At 37.1% G+C, this 17243-nt stretch overlaps 1 protein-coding gene across 2 annotated transcripts in view; it reads right to left on the bottom strand.

Annotated features, from left to right (window-relative positions):
- Window positions 1-17243, bottom strand: part of slc8a4a (solute carrier family 8 member 4a) — a 62801-nt gene continuing 45558 nt past the window's right edge. For both annotated transcript variants that reach the window (XM_088088651.1, XM_088088650.1), the window contains exon 9: window positions 1-1751. In XM_088088651.1, coding sequence (XP_087944777.1) covers window positions 1372-1751 — 380 coding nt within the window. In that variant the 3' untranslated portion in view covers window positions 1-1371. The remainder of the gene's footprint in view (window positions 1752-17243) is intronic.

The following is a 17243-nucleotide window of genomic DNA, read 5'->3' as shown; positions in this document are numbered from 1 at the left end:
TAAATGAGCAACATTTATTTCCATTTTTTGTACATTAAACGTGCATATCAATAAAACTAAAATCGATCATATAAATACCTCTACTGTAATACTGTTACAATAAATATGGCTCTACAGATTCTAGGTTAAAAAGAAAAACAACCAAAAAACCCCAACTTTTATATCAACTGCTGTGCGACACAAGGAGACACTCTCAGGAAATACTATACACGTTCTCTCTTTTAGCACATTTTCATCCAGATGATAGACTCGTTTGGTGATTGTGCTATGATTAAGATCTAATAGCTCATCTTACACTCGTGTGGAAATTGACTATTTGCTGTGCTTTTCTAAAAGTGAAGCTGAAAAAATGTTCACAGTGTCAGTGTGACAGATAAGAAAACTTGTGTCCTTCTCGAATCGGACAGCACTTTTTTTTGTCACGTAACGTTTGGGGAGTTGATGACAACATAGTGCCATGCCTTTCACCAGTTTGTGCTGGAGAGCAGAAGTGCACGCACGCACACGCACACACCAATCACACTCGCAAAAATCCTAAATGTGCTCAAGTATTGGCTTGTGTTCTCAAAAAAAGGCATTTCAACCCTGCCTATTTCAAACATAATACTGATTAAGAAAGCTTAGTGGGAAAGGGGGACCAGGCAGTGACAAGATTATGATACAGCTGTGATACACATGTACAGGAACACGTCAACACGTCAACAGCCATGTCAAAATATTACATACAGTACTTTAAAATAGATTACCAAGAAACTCTTAATCTGATAACGTGCAAAAAATATACACACCTACTCTTTCACAAAACTCCCACGCACAATGTTCATCTTTACAATGAATAAGTAATGTATAGATTGAGTAATAAATATCAACACACAAATATGTCACTTTAGTAATGTATTTCCTTTCATGTAAATGTCAAGTATAATGTCTTTCCATGCACCATCTTTAGTTTTTCATTTTATAACCAAAGTACTGCTTTAAACTTGTGCTTTCGTAACACTTAAAAACTCAAATAATTGTCCACACAGATAGAGAATATGATGCCGGATTTTTTACATTTCAAGTGAATGAGCTTTTGATGTGATTTACGATGATATCAGTGACTGGATACATGTCCAGTGTGTTTCAAAAAAGGAAGAAATGTTAAGAAGAGGTTAAATTTCAGTGGCTAAAGCTATACTTCACAGCATAGTGGGTGGTAGCAAAGTTTCAAAGTCCAAAGATTCAAAGTTAATCATATATTGTGCAGTATCAATAACTAATGATACAAATAGTTATAAACCTGTGTGAAAATAGACAAAAACAGAGACAAAACACATTTTAGACTGTAAAAACAAGAAGAGGAGCCATGTCTGTGTGTTTTCCTCTGTCTCAGAAACCAGGCACATGGCAGTAAGCCTCGAGGGAGGACAACAGGATATAGATGAACCAGAGGGAGAGAAACATGAAGAACGTGAGGAGCTTGGGTGTCCGTGGGCCCCCCAACTCACCGCCTGACACGCTGGGACGTCGGCGGTAGAGCAGCACCAACACACACACAAAGGCCATGACAGTGAAAAGGGTGACAGAGAAAGCCAGAGAGCCCGGGTCCACCTTGAACACTTTGCCTTTGGTGTGCCAGTAAACGGAGGCGATGGTCCACGCTACCCCAATTCCCAGGAAGACGTTCACTGCGTTGCTGCCTGTCACGTTGCCGATGGAGGCGTCAGCGTATTGGTCCTGGATGGCAGCCACTTTACTCGCGAATGTATCTGAAGAAAAGAAGAAATTAAACGGGAAAGAAATTAGGTGAGTTTGTGCAAACAAGCTCATATTATAGTATGTGGTTAAAAATTGCACCAAAACGTCATGGCATAGTATGTCGTCAAAAATAGCACAAAAATGTTATAGTATAATATCTCGCTAGAAATGGCTAATAAACATCATAGTATAGTTCGTGGGAAAAAATGGCACCAAAGTGTCATAATATAGCATGTTATCAAAAATGGAACCAAAATGTCACAGTATAGTATGCTGTCAAAAATGTCACCAAATGGCATCAAAATGTCATAGTATAGCATCTCATCGAAAATGACCCAAAAACTGACGTGTCAAAATATGACATTTTTTGACATATTATACTATGGCGTTTTCAGCTGTTTTTTTCAACATATTATATTATGATGTTTTTGGCTGTTTTTCGACACGTTATTCTATGACATGTTTCGGAATGCTCTAATTTGTCGTCTGAATTTTTTTGACACGTCAAAATTTGACATTTTTGGCCGCTTCTTCGACATTGTGTACTATGATGCATCTCTTACTGCTATATGTTGTTTTCAGCAATTTCTTTGACGTGACAAAAGCTGACATTTTTTCGTCATTCTATAATATGGCATTTTTTCTGCCGTTTTTTTGCAACATTCTATGTGACGGCGTGTCTCGGCACACCATTTCATGCAGCTTTCAGCTGTTTTTGGGAAATGTCATATTTTTACATTTTTCGCCATACGATTGTATTGCTTTTTGGGTCGCTTTTTCGACGTGCTATATAATAGTGTTTTTGGCTGTTTTTGCACCATTCTATCTATCTTATGTGGTTTTCAGCTGTTTTTGGGACATGTCATATTTTCACATTAGGTCTTTTTTTTTCAACATTCTGTATTATGGTGGTTTTTTTTGGCCGTTTTTGCAACATTCTATGCTATGGCTCTATTTTATGCAGTTTTCAGCTATTTTTGGGACATGTCGTATTTTGACCTTTTTTTGCCATACTGGTGATGGTATTTTCGGTCATTTTTTCGACATGCTAAATTATGGTGTTTTTGGACGTTTTTTTTTAACATTCTATGCCATGGCGTGTCTCGGCATGCGATTTTATGCGGGTTTTCAGCTATTTTGGGACATTTCATATATTGACATTTTTCATCATGGCATTTTCCGGACGTTTTTTATATACACTATATTATAGTGTATATGGCCATTTTTGCAACATTCTATGCTATGGCTTGTCTCGGCACACCATTTTATGCGGTTTTCAGCTGTTTTTGGGACATGTCATATTTTGACATTTTTCACCATGCTATAGTATGGCATTTTCAGACATTTTTTCGACATGCTATATTATGATGTATTTGGCTACTTTTGCAACATTCTATGCCATGGCGTCTCTCAGCATGCTAGCACCCAGATCCTAACCCAAGCTGTTCATTCCCCTCGAAGGAAACAAACCCTGGCTTATGAGCATGTGCATCATGTTTATGAATCAGCAAAAGCAGTCAACTGAGCAAACATTGACAGGAAACAACATGGGGAGGGGGGCGGGAACTCCTCTGCAGCCTGAGAAGGAAACTTCTATCTAAACATGACACCCCAAGCAGCAGGAGGAAACTTCCTCCTGAACAACGCACCCCACGGTCAGCCAATGAGGAGAGACTAAGAGTGGAGAGAGTGATGATGCGACAGACCTCCAGATAAAAAAGAACAGCACATCATTGTGTGAGACTTTTTGAGGACTTTCAGTGTTTGTGTGCTTCTGCTTTATCTTGACCTCGTGTCAGACGGTATATGTAGCTTCTGTGAGAGGGAGGTATCTGTTTAGTGTTGATTTGCGCGTGCAGCATTTTTTTTATCTTCTAATAAAGCCTGCCTCGAGCAGTTTTAACCTTTTCAGCCATCCTTGGGTCTTTGCATTTCATTCTTCTGAGAATCTGGTGAGTGGCTAAAAAATTATTTTACAACACTAAACACAAATAGGTTGCTATCTAGTTTTGACCAACATTGAGCAAGATTGATTTCTTTTGGTTGTTTTTTCAACATGCTAAACTATGGTGTTTTTGGTGGTTTTTGCAAAATCCTTTGCCATGGCGTGTGTCGGCATGCTATTTCATGTGGTTTTACGTGGTTTTCAGTAGTTTTTTAGAAATGTCATTTTTTGACATTTTTGCCATACTATAGCCTTACTTTGTGGGTCATTTTTTCAACATGCAAAATGATGGTGTTTTTGGTGGTTTTTGCAAAATCCTATGCCATGGATTTTCTCAGCATGCTGTTTTATGTGGTTTTCAGTAGTTGTTTTTAAAAATGTCACTTTTTGACGTTTTTGCCATACTATAGCCTTGCTTTTTCGGTCATTTTTTAGACAATGCGAAATTATGCTGTCTTTGGCCATTTTTGCAAAATCCTATGCCATGACGTGTGTCAGCAGGCTGTTTTATGTGGTTTTATGTGGTTTTCAGCAGTTTTTTGGAAATGTCATTTTTTGACATTTTTGCCATACTATAGCCTTGCTTCATGGGTCATTTTTTCAACATGGTAATTGATGGTGGTGTCGGCCGTTTTTGCAAAATCCTTTGCCATGGCGTGTCTCGGCATGCTGTTTCATGTGGTTTTATGTGGTTTTTAGCAGTTTTTTAGAAATGTCATTTTTTGACATTTTTGCCATACTATAGCCTTGCTTCGTGGGTCATTTTTTCAACATGGTAATTGATGGTGTTTTTGGTGGTTTTTGCAAAATCCTTTCCCATGGCATATGTCGGCATGGTGTTTTATGTGGTTTTATGTGGTTTTCAGCAGTTTTTCATTTATGTTACTTTTTGACATTTTTGCCATACTATAGCCTTGCTTTGTGGGTCATTTTTTCAACATGGTAATTGATGGTGTTTTTGGCCGTTTTTGCAAAATCTTATGTCATGGTGTGTCTCGGCATGCTGTTTCGTGGTTTTATGTGGTTTTCAGCAGTTTTTTGGAAATGTCATTTTTTGACATTTTTGCCATACTATAGCCTTGCTTCATGGGTCATTTTTTCAACATGCTAAATTATGTTGTTTGAGGACGGTTTTGCAAAATCCTTTGCCATGGCGTATGTCGGCATGCTGTTTTATGTGGTTTCATGAGGTTTTCAGCAGTTTTTTGGAAATGTCACTTTTTGACATTTTTGCCATACTATAGCCTTGCTTCATTGGTCATTTTTTCAACATGCTAAATTATGGTGTTTTTGGTGGTTTTTGCAAAATCCTTTCCCATGGTGTGTCTCGGCAGGTTATTTCATGTGGATTTACGTGGTTTTCAGCAGTTTTTTGGAAATGTCACTTTTTGATATTTTTGCCATACTATAGCCTTGCTTCGTGGATCATTTTTTCAACATGCGAAATTATGCTGTTTTTGGCTGTTTTTGCAAAATCCTTTGCCATGGCGTGTCTCAGCATGCTGTTTCATGTGATTTTATGTGGTTTTCAGCAGTTTTTTGAAAATGTCATTTTTTTGACAGTTTTGCCATACTATAGCCTTGCTTCGTGGGTCATTTTTTCAACATGCTAAATTATGCTGTTTATGGCCGTTTATGCAAAATCCTTTGCCATGGCGTGTCTCGGCATGATCTTTTCTGTGGTTTCATGGGATTTTCAGCAGTTTTTTGGAAATGTCACTTTCTGACATTTTTGCAATACTATAGCCTTGCTTCATTGGTCATTTTTTCAACATGCAAAATGATGGTGTTTTTGGTGGTTTTTGCAAAATCCTTTCCCATGGTGTGTCTCGACATGATCTTTTCTGTGGTTTTACGTGGTTTTCAGCAGTTTTTTTGGAAATGTCATTTTTTGCCAGTTTTGCCATACTATAGCCTTGCTTCGTGGGTCATTTTTTCAACATGCTAAATTATGCGGTTTGTGGCCGTTTTTTCAAAACCCTATGCCATGGCGTTTCTTGGCAGGCTATGTCATGTGGTTTTATGTGGTTTTCAGCAGTTTTTTGGAAATGTCATTTTTTGACATTTTTGCCATACTATAACCTTGCTTCGTGGGTCATTTTTTTAACATGCTAAATTATGTTGTTTGTGGACGGTTTTGCAAAATCCTATGCCATGGCGTGTGTCGGCATATTGTTTTATTTGGTTTCATGTGGTTTTCAGCCGTTTTTTGGAAATGTCATTTTTTGACATTTTTGCCATACTATAATGGGTCATTTTTTTCAACATGCGAAATTAAGCTTTTTTTGGCTGTTTTTGCAAAATCCTTTGCCATGGCGTATGTCGGCATGCTGTTTTATGTGGTTTTATGTGGTTTACAGCAGTTTTTTATTAATGTCATTTTTTGACATTTTTGCCATACTATAGCCTTGCTTCATGGGTCATTTTTTCAACATGGTAATTGATGGTGTTTTTGGCTGTTTTTGCAAAATCCAATGCTATGACATGTCTCAGCATTCTGTTTTGTGTTGTTTCATGTGGTTTTCAACAGTTTTTTGGAAATGTCAGTTTTTGACATTTTTGCCATACTATAGCCTTGCTTCGTGGGTCATTTTTTCAACATGCTAAATTATGCTGTTTTTGGCCGTTTATGCAAAATCCTATGCCATGGTGTGTCTTGGCATGATCTTTTATGTGGTTTTATGTGGTGTTCAGCAGTTTTTTCGAAATATCACTTTTTGACATTTTTGCCATACTATAGCCTTGCTTCATGGGTCATTTTTTTCAACATGCGAAATTAAGCTTTTTTTGGCTGTTTTTGCAAAATCCTTTGCCATGGTGTGTGTCGGCATGCTGTTTCATGTGGTTTCATGTGGTTTTCAGCAGTTTTTTGGAAATGTCATTTTTTGACATTTTTGCCATACTATAGCCTTGCTTCGTGGGTCATTTTTTCAACATGCTAAATTATGTTGTTTTTGGTGTTGTTTGCAAAATCCTTTACCATGGCTTGTCTCGGCATGCTGTTTAATGTGGTTTTATGTGGTTTTCAGCAGTTTTTTATTAATGTCATTTTTTGACATTTTTGCCATACTATAGCCTTGCTTCGTGGGTCATTTTTTCAACATGCTAAATTATGTTGTTTTTGGTGGTTTTTGCAAAATCCTTTGCCATGGCGTGTGTCGGCATGCTGTTTCATGTGGTTTCATGTGGTTTTCAGCAGTTTTTTGGAAATGTCACTTTCTGACATTTTTGCAATACTATAGCCTTGCTTTTTTGGTCATTTTTTCAACATGCTAAATTATGTTGTTTTTGGTGGTTTTTGCAAAATCCTTTGCCATGGCGTATGTCGGCATGCTGTTTTATGTGGTTTTATGTGGTTTTCAGCAGTTTTTTGGAAATGTCATTTTTTGACATTTTTGCCATACTATAGCCTTGCTTCGTGGGTCATTTTTTCAACATGCTAATTGATGGTGTTTTTGGTGGTTTTTGCAAAATCCTTTGCCATGGTGTGTCTTGGCGTGCTGTTTTATGTGGTTTCATGTGGTTTTCAGCAGTTTTTTGGAAATGTCATTTTTTGACATTTTTGCCATACTATAGCCTTGCTTCGTGGGTCATTTTTTCAACATGCTAAATTATGCTTTTTTTGGCTGTTTTTGCAAAATCCTTTGCCATGGTGTGTCTTGGCATGCTGTTTCATGTGGTTTCATGTGGTTTTCAGCAGTTTTTTGGAAATGTCATTTTTTGACATTTTTGCCATACTATAGCCTTGCTTCGTGGGTCATTTTTTCAACATGCTAAATTATGGTGTTTTTGGTGTTGTTTGCAAAATCCTTTGCCATGGCGTATGTCGGCATGCTGTTTTATGTGGTTTTATGTGGTTTTCAGCCGTTTTTTGGAAATGTCATTTTTGACATTTTGCCATACTATAGCCTTGCCATTGGGTCATTTTTTCAACATGCTAAATTATGTTGTTTTTGGTGGTTTTTGCAAAATCCTTTGCCATGGCGTGTGTCGGCATGCTGTTTCATGTGGTTTCATGTGGTTTTCAGCCGTTTTTTGGAAATGTCATTGTTTGACATTTTTGCCATACTATAGCCTTGCTTTGTGGGTTACTTTTTTCAACATGCTAAATTATGCTGTTTTTGGTGGTTTTTGCAAAATCCTTTGCCATGGCGTGTGTCGGCATGCTGTTTCATGTGGTTTCATGTGGTTTTCAGCAGTTTTTGGAAATGTCATTTTTGACATTTTGCCATACTATAGCCTTGCTTCATGGGTCATTTTTCAACATGCTAAATTATGTTGTTTTTGGTGGTTTTGCAAAATCCTTTGCCATGGCGTGTGTCGGCATGCTGTTTCATGTGGTTTCATGTGGTTTTCAGCAGTTTTTTGGAAATGTCATTTTTTGACATTTTTGCCATACTATAGCCTTGCTTCGTGGGTCATTTTTTCAACATGCTAAATTATGTTGTTTTTGGTGTTGTTTGCAAAATCCTTTGCCATGGCGTGTCGGCATGCTGTTTCATGTGGTTTTATGTGGTTTTCAGCAGTTTTTGGAAATGTCATTTTTTGACATTTTTGCCATACTATAGCCTTGCTTTATGGGTCATTTTTTTCAACATGCTAAATTATGTTGTTTTTGGTGGTTTTTGCAAAATCCTTTGCCATGGCGTGTGTCGGCTTACTGTTTTATTTTGCCATGGTTTATGTTGTGTTCAGCAGTTTTTGATTTCACAGTTTTGAAATGTCATTTTTGACATTTGCCATACTATAGCCTTGCTGGTCATTTTTCAACATGCTAAATTATGTGTTTTGGTCGGTTGTTTGCAAAATTTTGCCATGGCAGGCTATTTCATGGTTTTATGTGGTTTTCAGTGTTTTTGAAATGTCATTTTTGACATTTTGCCATACTATGCTTGGGTCATTTCAACATGCTAAATTATGTTGTTTTTGGTGGTTTTGCAAATTTGCCATGTTTTGCTGTTTTCATGTCAGTTTTATGTGGTTTCAGCAGTTTTTGAAATGTCATTTTGACATTTTGCCATACTATAGCCTTGCTTCATGGGTCATTTTTCAACATGCTAAATTATGTTGTTTGGTGTTTTTAAAAATCCTTTGCCATGGCGTGTGTCAGAGCTATTTTTATGTGGTTTCATGTGGTTTTCAGCCGTTTTTGGAAATGTCATTTTTGACATTTTGCCATACTATAGCCTTGCTTTGTGGGTCATTTTTCAACATGCTAGAATTATGGTGTTTTTGGTGTTGTTTGCAAAATCCTTTTGCCATGGCGTGTCTCGGCATGCTATTTCATGTGGTTTTATGTGGTTTTCAGCAGTTTTTGGAAATGTCATTTTTGACATTTTGCCATACTATAGCCTTGCTTCATTGGGTCATTTTTCAACATGCTAAATTATGTTGTTGTTTTTGGTGGTTTTGCAAATTCCTTTACCATGGCGTATGTTGGCATGCTGTTTTATGGTTTTATTTGGTTTTCAGCAGTTTTTTGAAATGTCATTTTGACATTTTGCCATCTCTTGTTTACGTGGGTCATTTTTCAACATGCTAAATTGATGGTGTTTTTTGGTGTTTTGCAAAATCCTTTGCCATGGCGTGCGTCAGGCTATTTCATGTGGTTTTACGTGGTTTCAGCCGTTTTTGGAAATGTCATTTTTGACATTTTGCCATACTATAACCTTAGCCGTGGGTCATTTTTTCAACATGCTAAATTATGTTGTTTTGGTGGTTTTTACAAAATCCTTTCCCATAGCGTTAGCCAGGCATGTTTCATGTGGTTTTATGTGGTTTTCAGCAGTTTTTTAAATGTCATTTTGACATTTTGCCATACTATAGCCTATGGCAAAATGTCAAAATGACATTTTCAAAATCATGAAAACCCATACACATATGTATGGTGGTGTCGGACACGTTTTGCAAAATTTTGCAAAACAGGCGTATGTTGGCATACTGTTTTAATTTCGCATGTTGAAAAATGACCCATGACATTATAGTATGGCAAAATGTTCATGACATTTTTTCAAAAACTGCTGAAAACCACGTAAAACCACATGAAATAGCATGCCAGACACGCCATGGCAAAGGATTTTGCAAACCACCAAAAACAACATATCAATTACCATGTTGAAAAATGTCAAAAGCAAGGCTATAGTATAAAACATGTCAAAAATGACATTTAAAAAAACTGCTGAAAACCATAAAACCACATAAAACAGCATGCCGAGACACGCCATGGTAAAGGATTTGCAAAAACCACCAAAACAACATAATTTAGCATGTTGAAAAATGACCCACGAAGCAAGGCTATAGTATGGCAAAAATGTCAAAATGACATTTCAAAAACGCTGAAAACCACGTAAAACCACATGAAATAGCCTGCCGACACACGCCATGGCAAAGGATTTTGCAAAAACCACCAAAAACACCATCAGTTAGCATGTTGAAAAAAAATGACCCACAAAGCAAGGCTATAGTATGGCAAAACTGTCAAAAAATGACATTTTCAAAAAACTGCTGAAAACCACATAAAACCACATAAAACAGCATGCCGACATACGCCATGGCAAAGGATTTTGCAAAAACCACCAAAAACAACATAATTTAGCATGTTGAAAAAAATGACCCATGAAGCAAGGCTATAGTAGGGCAAAAATGTCAAAAAATGACATTTCCAAAAAACTGCTGAAAACCACATAAAACCACATGAAATAGCCTGCCGACGCACGCCATGGCAAAGGATTTTGCAAACAACACCAAAAACACCATAATTTAGCATGTTGAAAAAATGACCCACGAAGCAAGGCTATAGTATGGCAAAAATGTCAAAAAATGACATTTCCAAAAAACGGCTGAAAACCACGAAAACCATAAAACAGCATGCCAACATACGCCATGGTAAAGGAATTTGCAAAAACCACCAAAAACAACATAATTTAGCATGTTGAAAAAATGACCCATGAAGTAAAGCTATAGTATGGCAAAAATGTCAAAAAATGACATTTCCAAAAAACTGCTGAAAACCACGTAAAACCACGTGAAATAGCCTGCTGACACACGCCATGGCAAAGGATTTTGCAAAAACCACCAAAAACACCATCAATTAGCATGTTGAAAAAATGACCCACGAAGCAAGGCTATAGTATGGCAAAAATGTCAAAAAATGACATTTCCAAAAAACTGCGGAAAACCTCATGAAACCACATGAAACAGCATGCCGACACACGCCATGGCAAAGGATTTTGCAAAAACAGCCAAAAAAAGCTTAATTTCGCATGTTGAAAAAAATGACCCATGAAGCAAGGCTATAGTATGGCAAAAATGTCAAAAAGTGACATTTCCAAAAAACTGCTGAAAACCACGTAAAACCACATGAAATAGCCTGCTGACACACACCATGGCAAAGGATTTTGGAAAAGACACCAAAAACAACATAATTTAGCATGTTGAAAAAAATGACCCATGAAGCAAGGCTATAGTATGGCAAAAATGTCAAAAAATGACATTTCCAAAAAACTGCTGAAAACCACATAAAACCACATAAAACAGCATGCCAACATACGCCATGGTAAAGGATTTTGCGAAAACCACCAAAAACAACATAATTTAGCATGTTGAAAAAATGACCCATGAAGCAAGGCTATAGTATGGCAAAAATGTCAAAAAATGACATTTCCAAAAAACTGCTGAAAACCACATGAAACCACATGAAACAGCATGCCGAGACACGCCATGGCAAAGGATTTTGCAAAAACCACCAAAAACAACATAATTTAGCATGTTGAAAAAATGACCCACGAAGCAAGGCTATAGTATGGCAAAATGTCAAAAATGACATTTCCAAAAAACTGCTGAAAACCACGTAAAACCACATGAAATAGCCTGCCGACACACGCCATGGCAAAGGATTTTGCAAAAACCACCAAAAACAACATAATTTAGCATGTTGAAAAAATGACCCACGAAGCAAGGCTATAGTATGGCAAAAATGTCAAAAAATGACATTTCCAAAAAACTGCTGAAAACCACATAAAACCACATAAAACAGCATGCCAACATACGCCATGGTAAAGGAATTTGCAAAAACCACCAAAAACAACATAATTTAGCATGTTGAAAAAATGACCCATGAAGCAAGGCTATAGTATGGCAAAAATGTCAAAAATGACATTTCCAAAAAACTGCTGAAAACCACGTAAAACCACGTGAAATAGCCTGCCGACACACGCCATGGCAAAGGATTTTGCAAAAACCACCAAAAACACCATCAGTTAGCATGTTGAAAAAATGACCCACGAAGCAAGGCTATAGTATGGCAAAAATGTCAAAAAATGACATTTCCAAAAAACTGCTGAAAACCACATAAAACCACATAAAACCACATAAAACAGCATGCCGACATACGCCATGGCAAAGGATTTTGCAAAAACCACCAAAAACAACATAATTTAGCATGTTGAAAAAAATGACCCATGAAGCAAGGCTATAGTATGGCAAAAATGTCAAAAAATGACATTTCCAAAAAACTGCTGAAAACCACGTAAAACCACATGAAATAGCCTGCCGACGCACGCCATGGCAAAGGATTTTGCAAACAACACCAAAAACACCATAATTTAGCATGTTGAAAAAATGACCCACGAAGCAAGGCTATAGTATGGCAAAAATGTCAAAAAATGACATTTCCAAAAAACGGCTGAAAACCACGTAAAACCACATAAAACAGCATGCCAACATACGCCATGGTAAAGGAATTTGCAAAAACCACCAAAAACAACATAATTTAGCATGTTGAAAAAATGACCCATGAAGTAAGGCTATAGTATGGCAAAAATGTCAAAAATGACATTTCCAAAAAACTGCTGAAAACCACGTAAAACCACGTAAAACCACGTGAAATAGCCTGCTGACACACGCCATGGCAAAGGATTTTGCAAAAACCACCAAAAACACCATCAATTAGCATGTTGAAAAAATGACCCACGAAGCAAGGCTATAGTATGGCAAAAATGTCAAAAAATGACATTTCCAAAAAACTGCTGAAAACCACATAAAACCACATGAAACAGCATGCCGACATACGCCATGGCAAAGGATTTTGCAAAAACCACCAAAAACAACATAATTTAGCATGTTGAAAAAAATGACCCATGAAGCAAGGCTATAGTATGGCAAAAATGTCAAAAAGTGACATTTCCAAAAAACTGCTGAAAACCACGTAAAACCACATGAAATAGCCTGCTGACACACACCATGGCAAAGGATTTTGGAAAAGACACCAAAAACAACATAATTTAGCATGTTGAAAAAAATGACCCATGAAGCAAGGCTATAGTATGGCAAAAATGTCAAAAAATGACATTTCCAAAAAACTGCTGAAAACCACATAAAACCACATAAAACAGCATGCCAACATACGCCATGGTAAAGGATTTTGCAAAAACCACCAAAAACAACATAATTTAGCATGTTGAAAAAATGACCCACGAAGCAAGGCTATAGTATGGCAAAAATGTCAAAAAATGACATTTCCAAAAAACGGCTGAAAACCACGTAAAACCACATGAAATAGCCTGCCGACGCACGCCATGGCAAAGGATTTTGCAAACAACACCAAAAACACCATAATTTAGCATGTTGAAAAAATGACCCACGAAGCAAGGCTATAGTATGGCAAAAATGTCAAAAAATGACATTTCCAAAAAACGGCTGAAAACCACGTAAAACCACATGAAATAGCCTGCTGACACACGCCATGGCAAAGGATTTTGGAAAAGACACCAAAAACAACATAATTTAGCATGTTGAAAAAAATGACCCATGAAGCAAGGCTATAGTATGGCAAAAATGTCAAAAAATGACATTTCCAAAAAACTGCTGAAAACCACATAAAACCACATAAAACAGCATGCCAACATACGCCATGGTAAAGGATTTTGCGAAAACCACCAAAAACAACATAATTTAGCATGTTGAAAAAAATGACCCATGAAGCAAGGCTATAGTATGGCAAAAATGTCAAAAAATGACATTTCCAAAAAACTGCTGAAAACCACATGAAACCACATGAAACAGCATGCCGAGACACGCCATGGCAAAGGATTTTGCAAAAACCACCAAAAACAACATAATTTAGCATGTTGAAAAAATGACCCACGAAGCAAGGCTATAGTATGGCAAAAATGTCAAAAAATGACATTTCCAAAAAACTGCTGAAAACCACGTAAAACCACATGAAATAGCCTGCCGACGCACGCCATGGCAAAGGATTTTGCAAACAACACCAAAAACAACATAATTTAGCATGTTGAAAAAAATGACCCATGAAGCAAGGCTATAGTATGGCAAAAATGTCAAAAAATGACATTTCCAAAAAACTGCTGAAAACCACATAAAACCACATAAAACAGCATGCCAACATACGCCATGGTAAAGGAATTTGCAAAAACCACCAAAAACAACATAATTTAGCATGTTGAAAAAATGACCCATGAAGCAAGGCTATAGTATGGCAAAAATGTCAAAAATGACATTTCCAAAAAACTGCTGAAAACCACGTAAAACCACGTGAAATAGCCTGCCGACACACGCCATGGCAAAGGATTTTGCAAAAACCACCAAAAACACCATCAGTTAGCATGTTGAAAAAATGACCCACGAAGCAAGGCTATAGTATGGCAAAAATGTCAAAAAATGACATTTCCAAAAAACTGCTGAAAACCACATGAAACCACATGAAACAGCATGCCGAGACACGCCATGGCAAAGGATTTTGCAAAAACCACCAAAAACAACATAATTTAGCATGTTGAAAAAATGACCCACGAAGCAAGGCTATAGTATGGCAAAAATGTCAAAAAATGACATTTCCAAAAAACTGCTGAAAACCACGTAAAACCACATGAAATAGCCTGCCGACGCACGCCATGGCAAAGGATTTTGCAAACAACACCAAAAACACCATAATTTAGCATGTTGAAAAAATGACCCACGAAGCAAGGCTATAGTATGGCAAAAATGTCAAAAAATGACATTTCCAAAAAACGGCTGAAAACCACGTAAAACCACATAAAACAGCATGCCAACATACGCCATGGTAAAGGAATTTGCAAAAACCACCAAAAACAACATAATTTAGCATGTTGAAAAAATGACCCATGAAGTAAGGCTATAGTATGGCAAAAATGTCAAAAATGACATTTCCAAAAAACTGCTGAAAACCACGTAAAACCACGTGAAATAGCCTGCTGACACACGCCATGGCAAAGGATTTTGCAAAAACCACCAAAAACACCATCAATTAGCATGTTGAAAAAATGACCCACGAAGCAAGGCTATAGTATGGCAAAAATGTCAAAAAATGACATTTCCAAAAAACTGCTGAAAACCACATAAAACCACATAAAACAGCATGCCGACATACGCCATGGCAAAGGATTTTGCAAAAACCACCAAAAACAACATAATTTAGCATGTTGAAAAAAATGACCCATGAAGCAAGGCTATAGTATGGCAAAAATGTCAAAAAATGACATTTCCAAAAAACTGCTGAAAACCACATAAAACCACATGAAATAGCCTGCCGACGCACGCCATGGCAAAGGATTTTGCAAACAACACCAAAAACACCATAATTTAGCATGTTGAAAAAATGACCCACGAAGCAAGGCTATAGTATGGCAAAAATGTCAAAAAATGACATTTCCAAAAAACGGCTGAAAACCACGTAAAACCACATGAAATAGCCTGCTGACACACGCCATGGCAAAGGATTTTGGAAAAGACACCAAAAACAACATAATTTAGCATGTTGAAAAAAATGACCCATGAAGCAAGGCTATAGTATGGCAAAAATGTCAAAAATGACATTTCCAAAAAACTGCTGAAAACCACATAAAACAGCATGCCAACATACGCCATGGTAAAGGAATTTGCAAAAACCACCAAAAACAACATAATTTAGCATGTTGAAAAAATGACCCATGAAGCAAGGCTATAGTATGGCAAAAATGTCAAAAATGACATTTCCAAAAAACTGCTGAAAACCACGTAAAACCACGTGAAATAGCCTGCTGACACACGCCATGGCAAAGGATTTTGGAAAAACCACCAAAAACACCATCAATTAGCATGTTGAAAAAATGACCCACGAAGCAAGGCTATAGTATGGCAAAAATGTCAAAAAATGACATTGCCAAAAAACGGCTGAAAACCACATAAAACCACATAAAACAGCATGCCGACATACGCCATGGCAAAGGATTTTGCAAAAACCACCAAAAACACCATCAGTTAGCATGTTGAAAAAATGACCCACGAAGCAAGGCTATAGTATGGCAAAAATGTCAAAAATGACATTTCCTTAAAACGGCTGAAAACCACGTAAAACCACATGAAACAGCATGCCAACATACGCCATGGTAAAGGATTTTGCAAAAACCACCAAAAACAACATAATTTAGCATGTTGAAAAAATGACCCACAAAGCAAGGCTATAGTATGGCAAAAATGTCAAAAATGACATTTCCAAAAAACTGCTGAAAACCACATAAAACCACGTGAAATAGCCTGCTGACACACGCCATGGCGTAGGATTTTGCAAAAACCACCAAAAACACCATAATTTAGCATGTTGAAAAAATGACCCACGAAGCAAGGCTATAGTATGGCAAAAATGTCAAAAAATGACATTTCCAAAAAACTGCTGAAAACCACATAAAACCACATAAAACAGCATGCCAACATACGCCATGGTAAAGGAATTTGCAAAAACCACCAAAAACAACATAATTTAGCATGTTGAAAAAATGACCCATGAAGCAAGGCTATAGTATGGCAAAAATGTCAAAAAATGACATTTCCAAAAAACTGCTGAAAACCACGTAAAACCACGTGAAATAGCCTGCCGACACACGCCATGGCAAAGGATTTTGCAAAAACCACCAAAAACACCATCAGTTAGCATGTTGAAAAAATGACCCACGAAGCAAGGCTATAGTATGGCAAAAATGTCAAAAAATGACATTTCCAAAAAACTGCTGAAAACCACATAAAACCACATAAAACAGCATGCCGACATACGCCATGGCAAAGGATTTTGCAAAAACCACCAAAAACAACATAATTTAGCATGTTGAAAAAAATGACCCATGAAGCAAGGCTATAGTATGGCAAAAATGTCAAAAAATGACATTTCCAAAAAACTGCTGAAAACCACATAAAACCACATGAAATAGCCTGCCGACGCACGCCATGGCAAAGGATTTTGCAAACAACACCAAAAACACCATAATTTAGCATGTTGAAAAAATGACCCACGAAGCAAGGCTATAGTATGGCAAAAATGTCAAAAAATGACATTTCCAAAAAACGGCTGAAAACCACGTAAAACCACATAAAACAGCATGCCAACATACGCCATGGTAAAGGAATTTGCAAAAACCACCAAAAACAACATAATTTAGCATGTTGAAAAAATGACCCATGAAGTAAGGCTATAGTATGGCAAAAATGTCAAAAATGACATTTCCAAAAAACTGCTGAAAACCACGTAAAACCACGTGAAATAGCC

Source organism: Plectropomus leopardus, chromosome 15 (assembly GCF_026936395.1).
Source record: "Plectropomus leopardus strain MGB_pleo_1.0 chromosome 15, ASM2693639v1, whole genome shotgun sequence".
NCBI classification, from domain to species: Eukaryota; Metazoa; Chordata; class Actinopteri; order Perciformes; family Serranidae; genus Plectropomus; species Plectropomus leopardus.
Note: the sequence above shows the minus strand (reverse complement) of the source record. Positions and strands in the feature narration are given on the sequence as shown.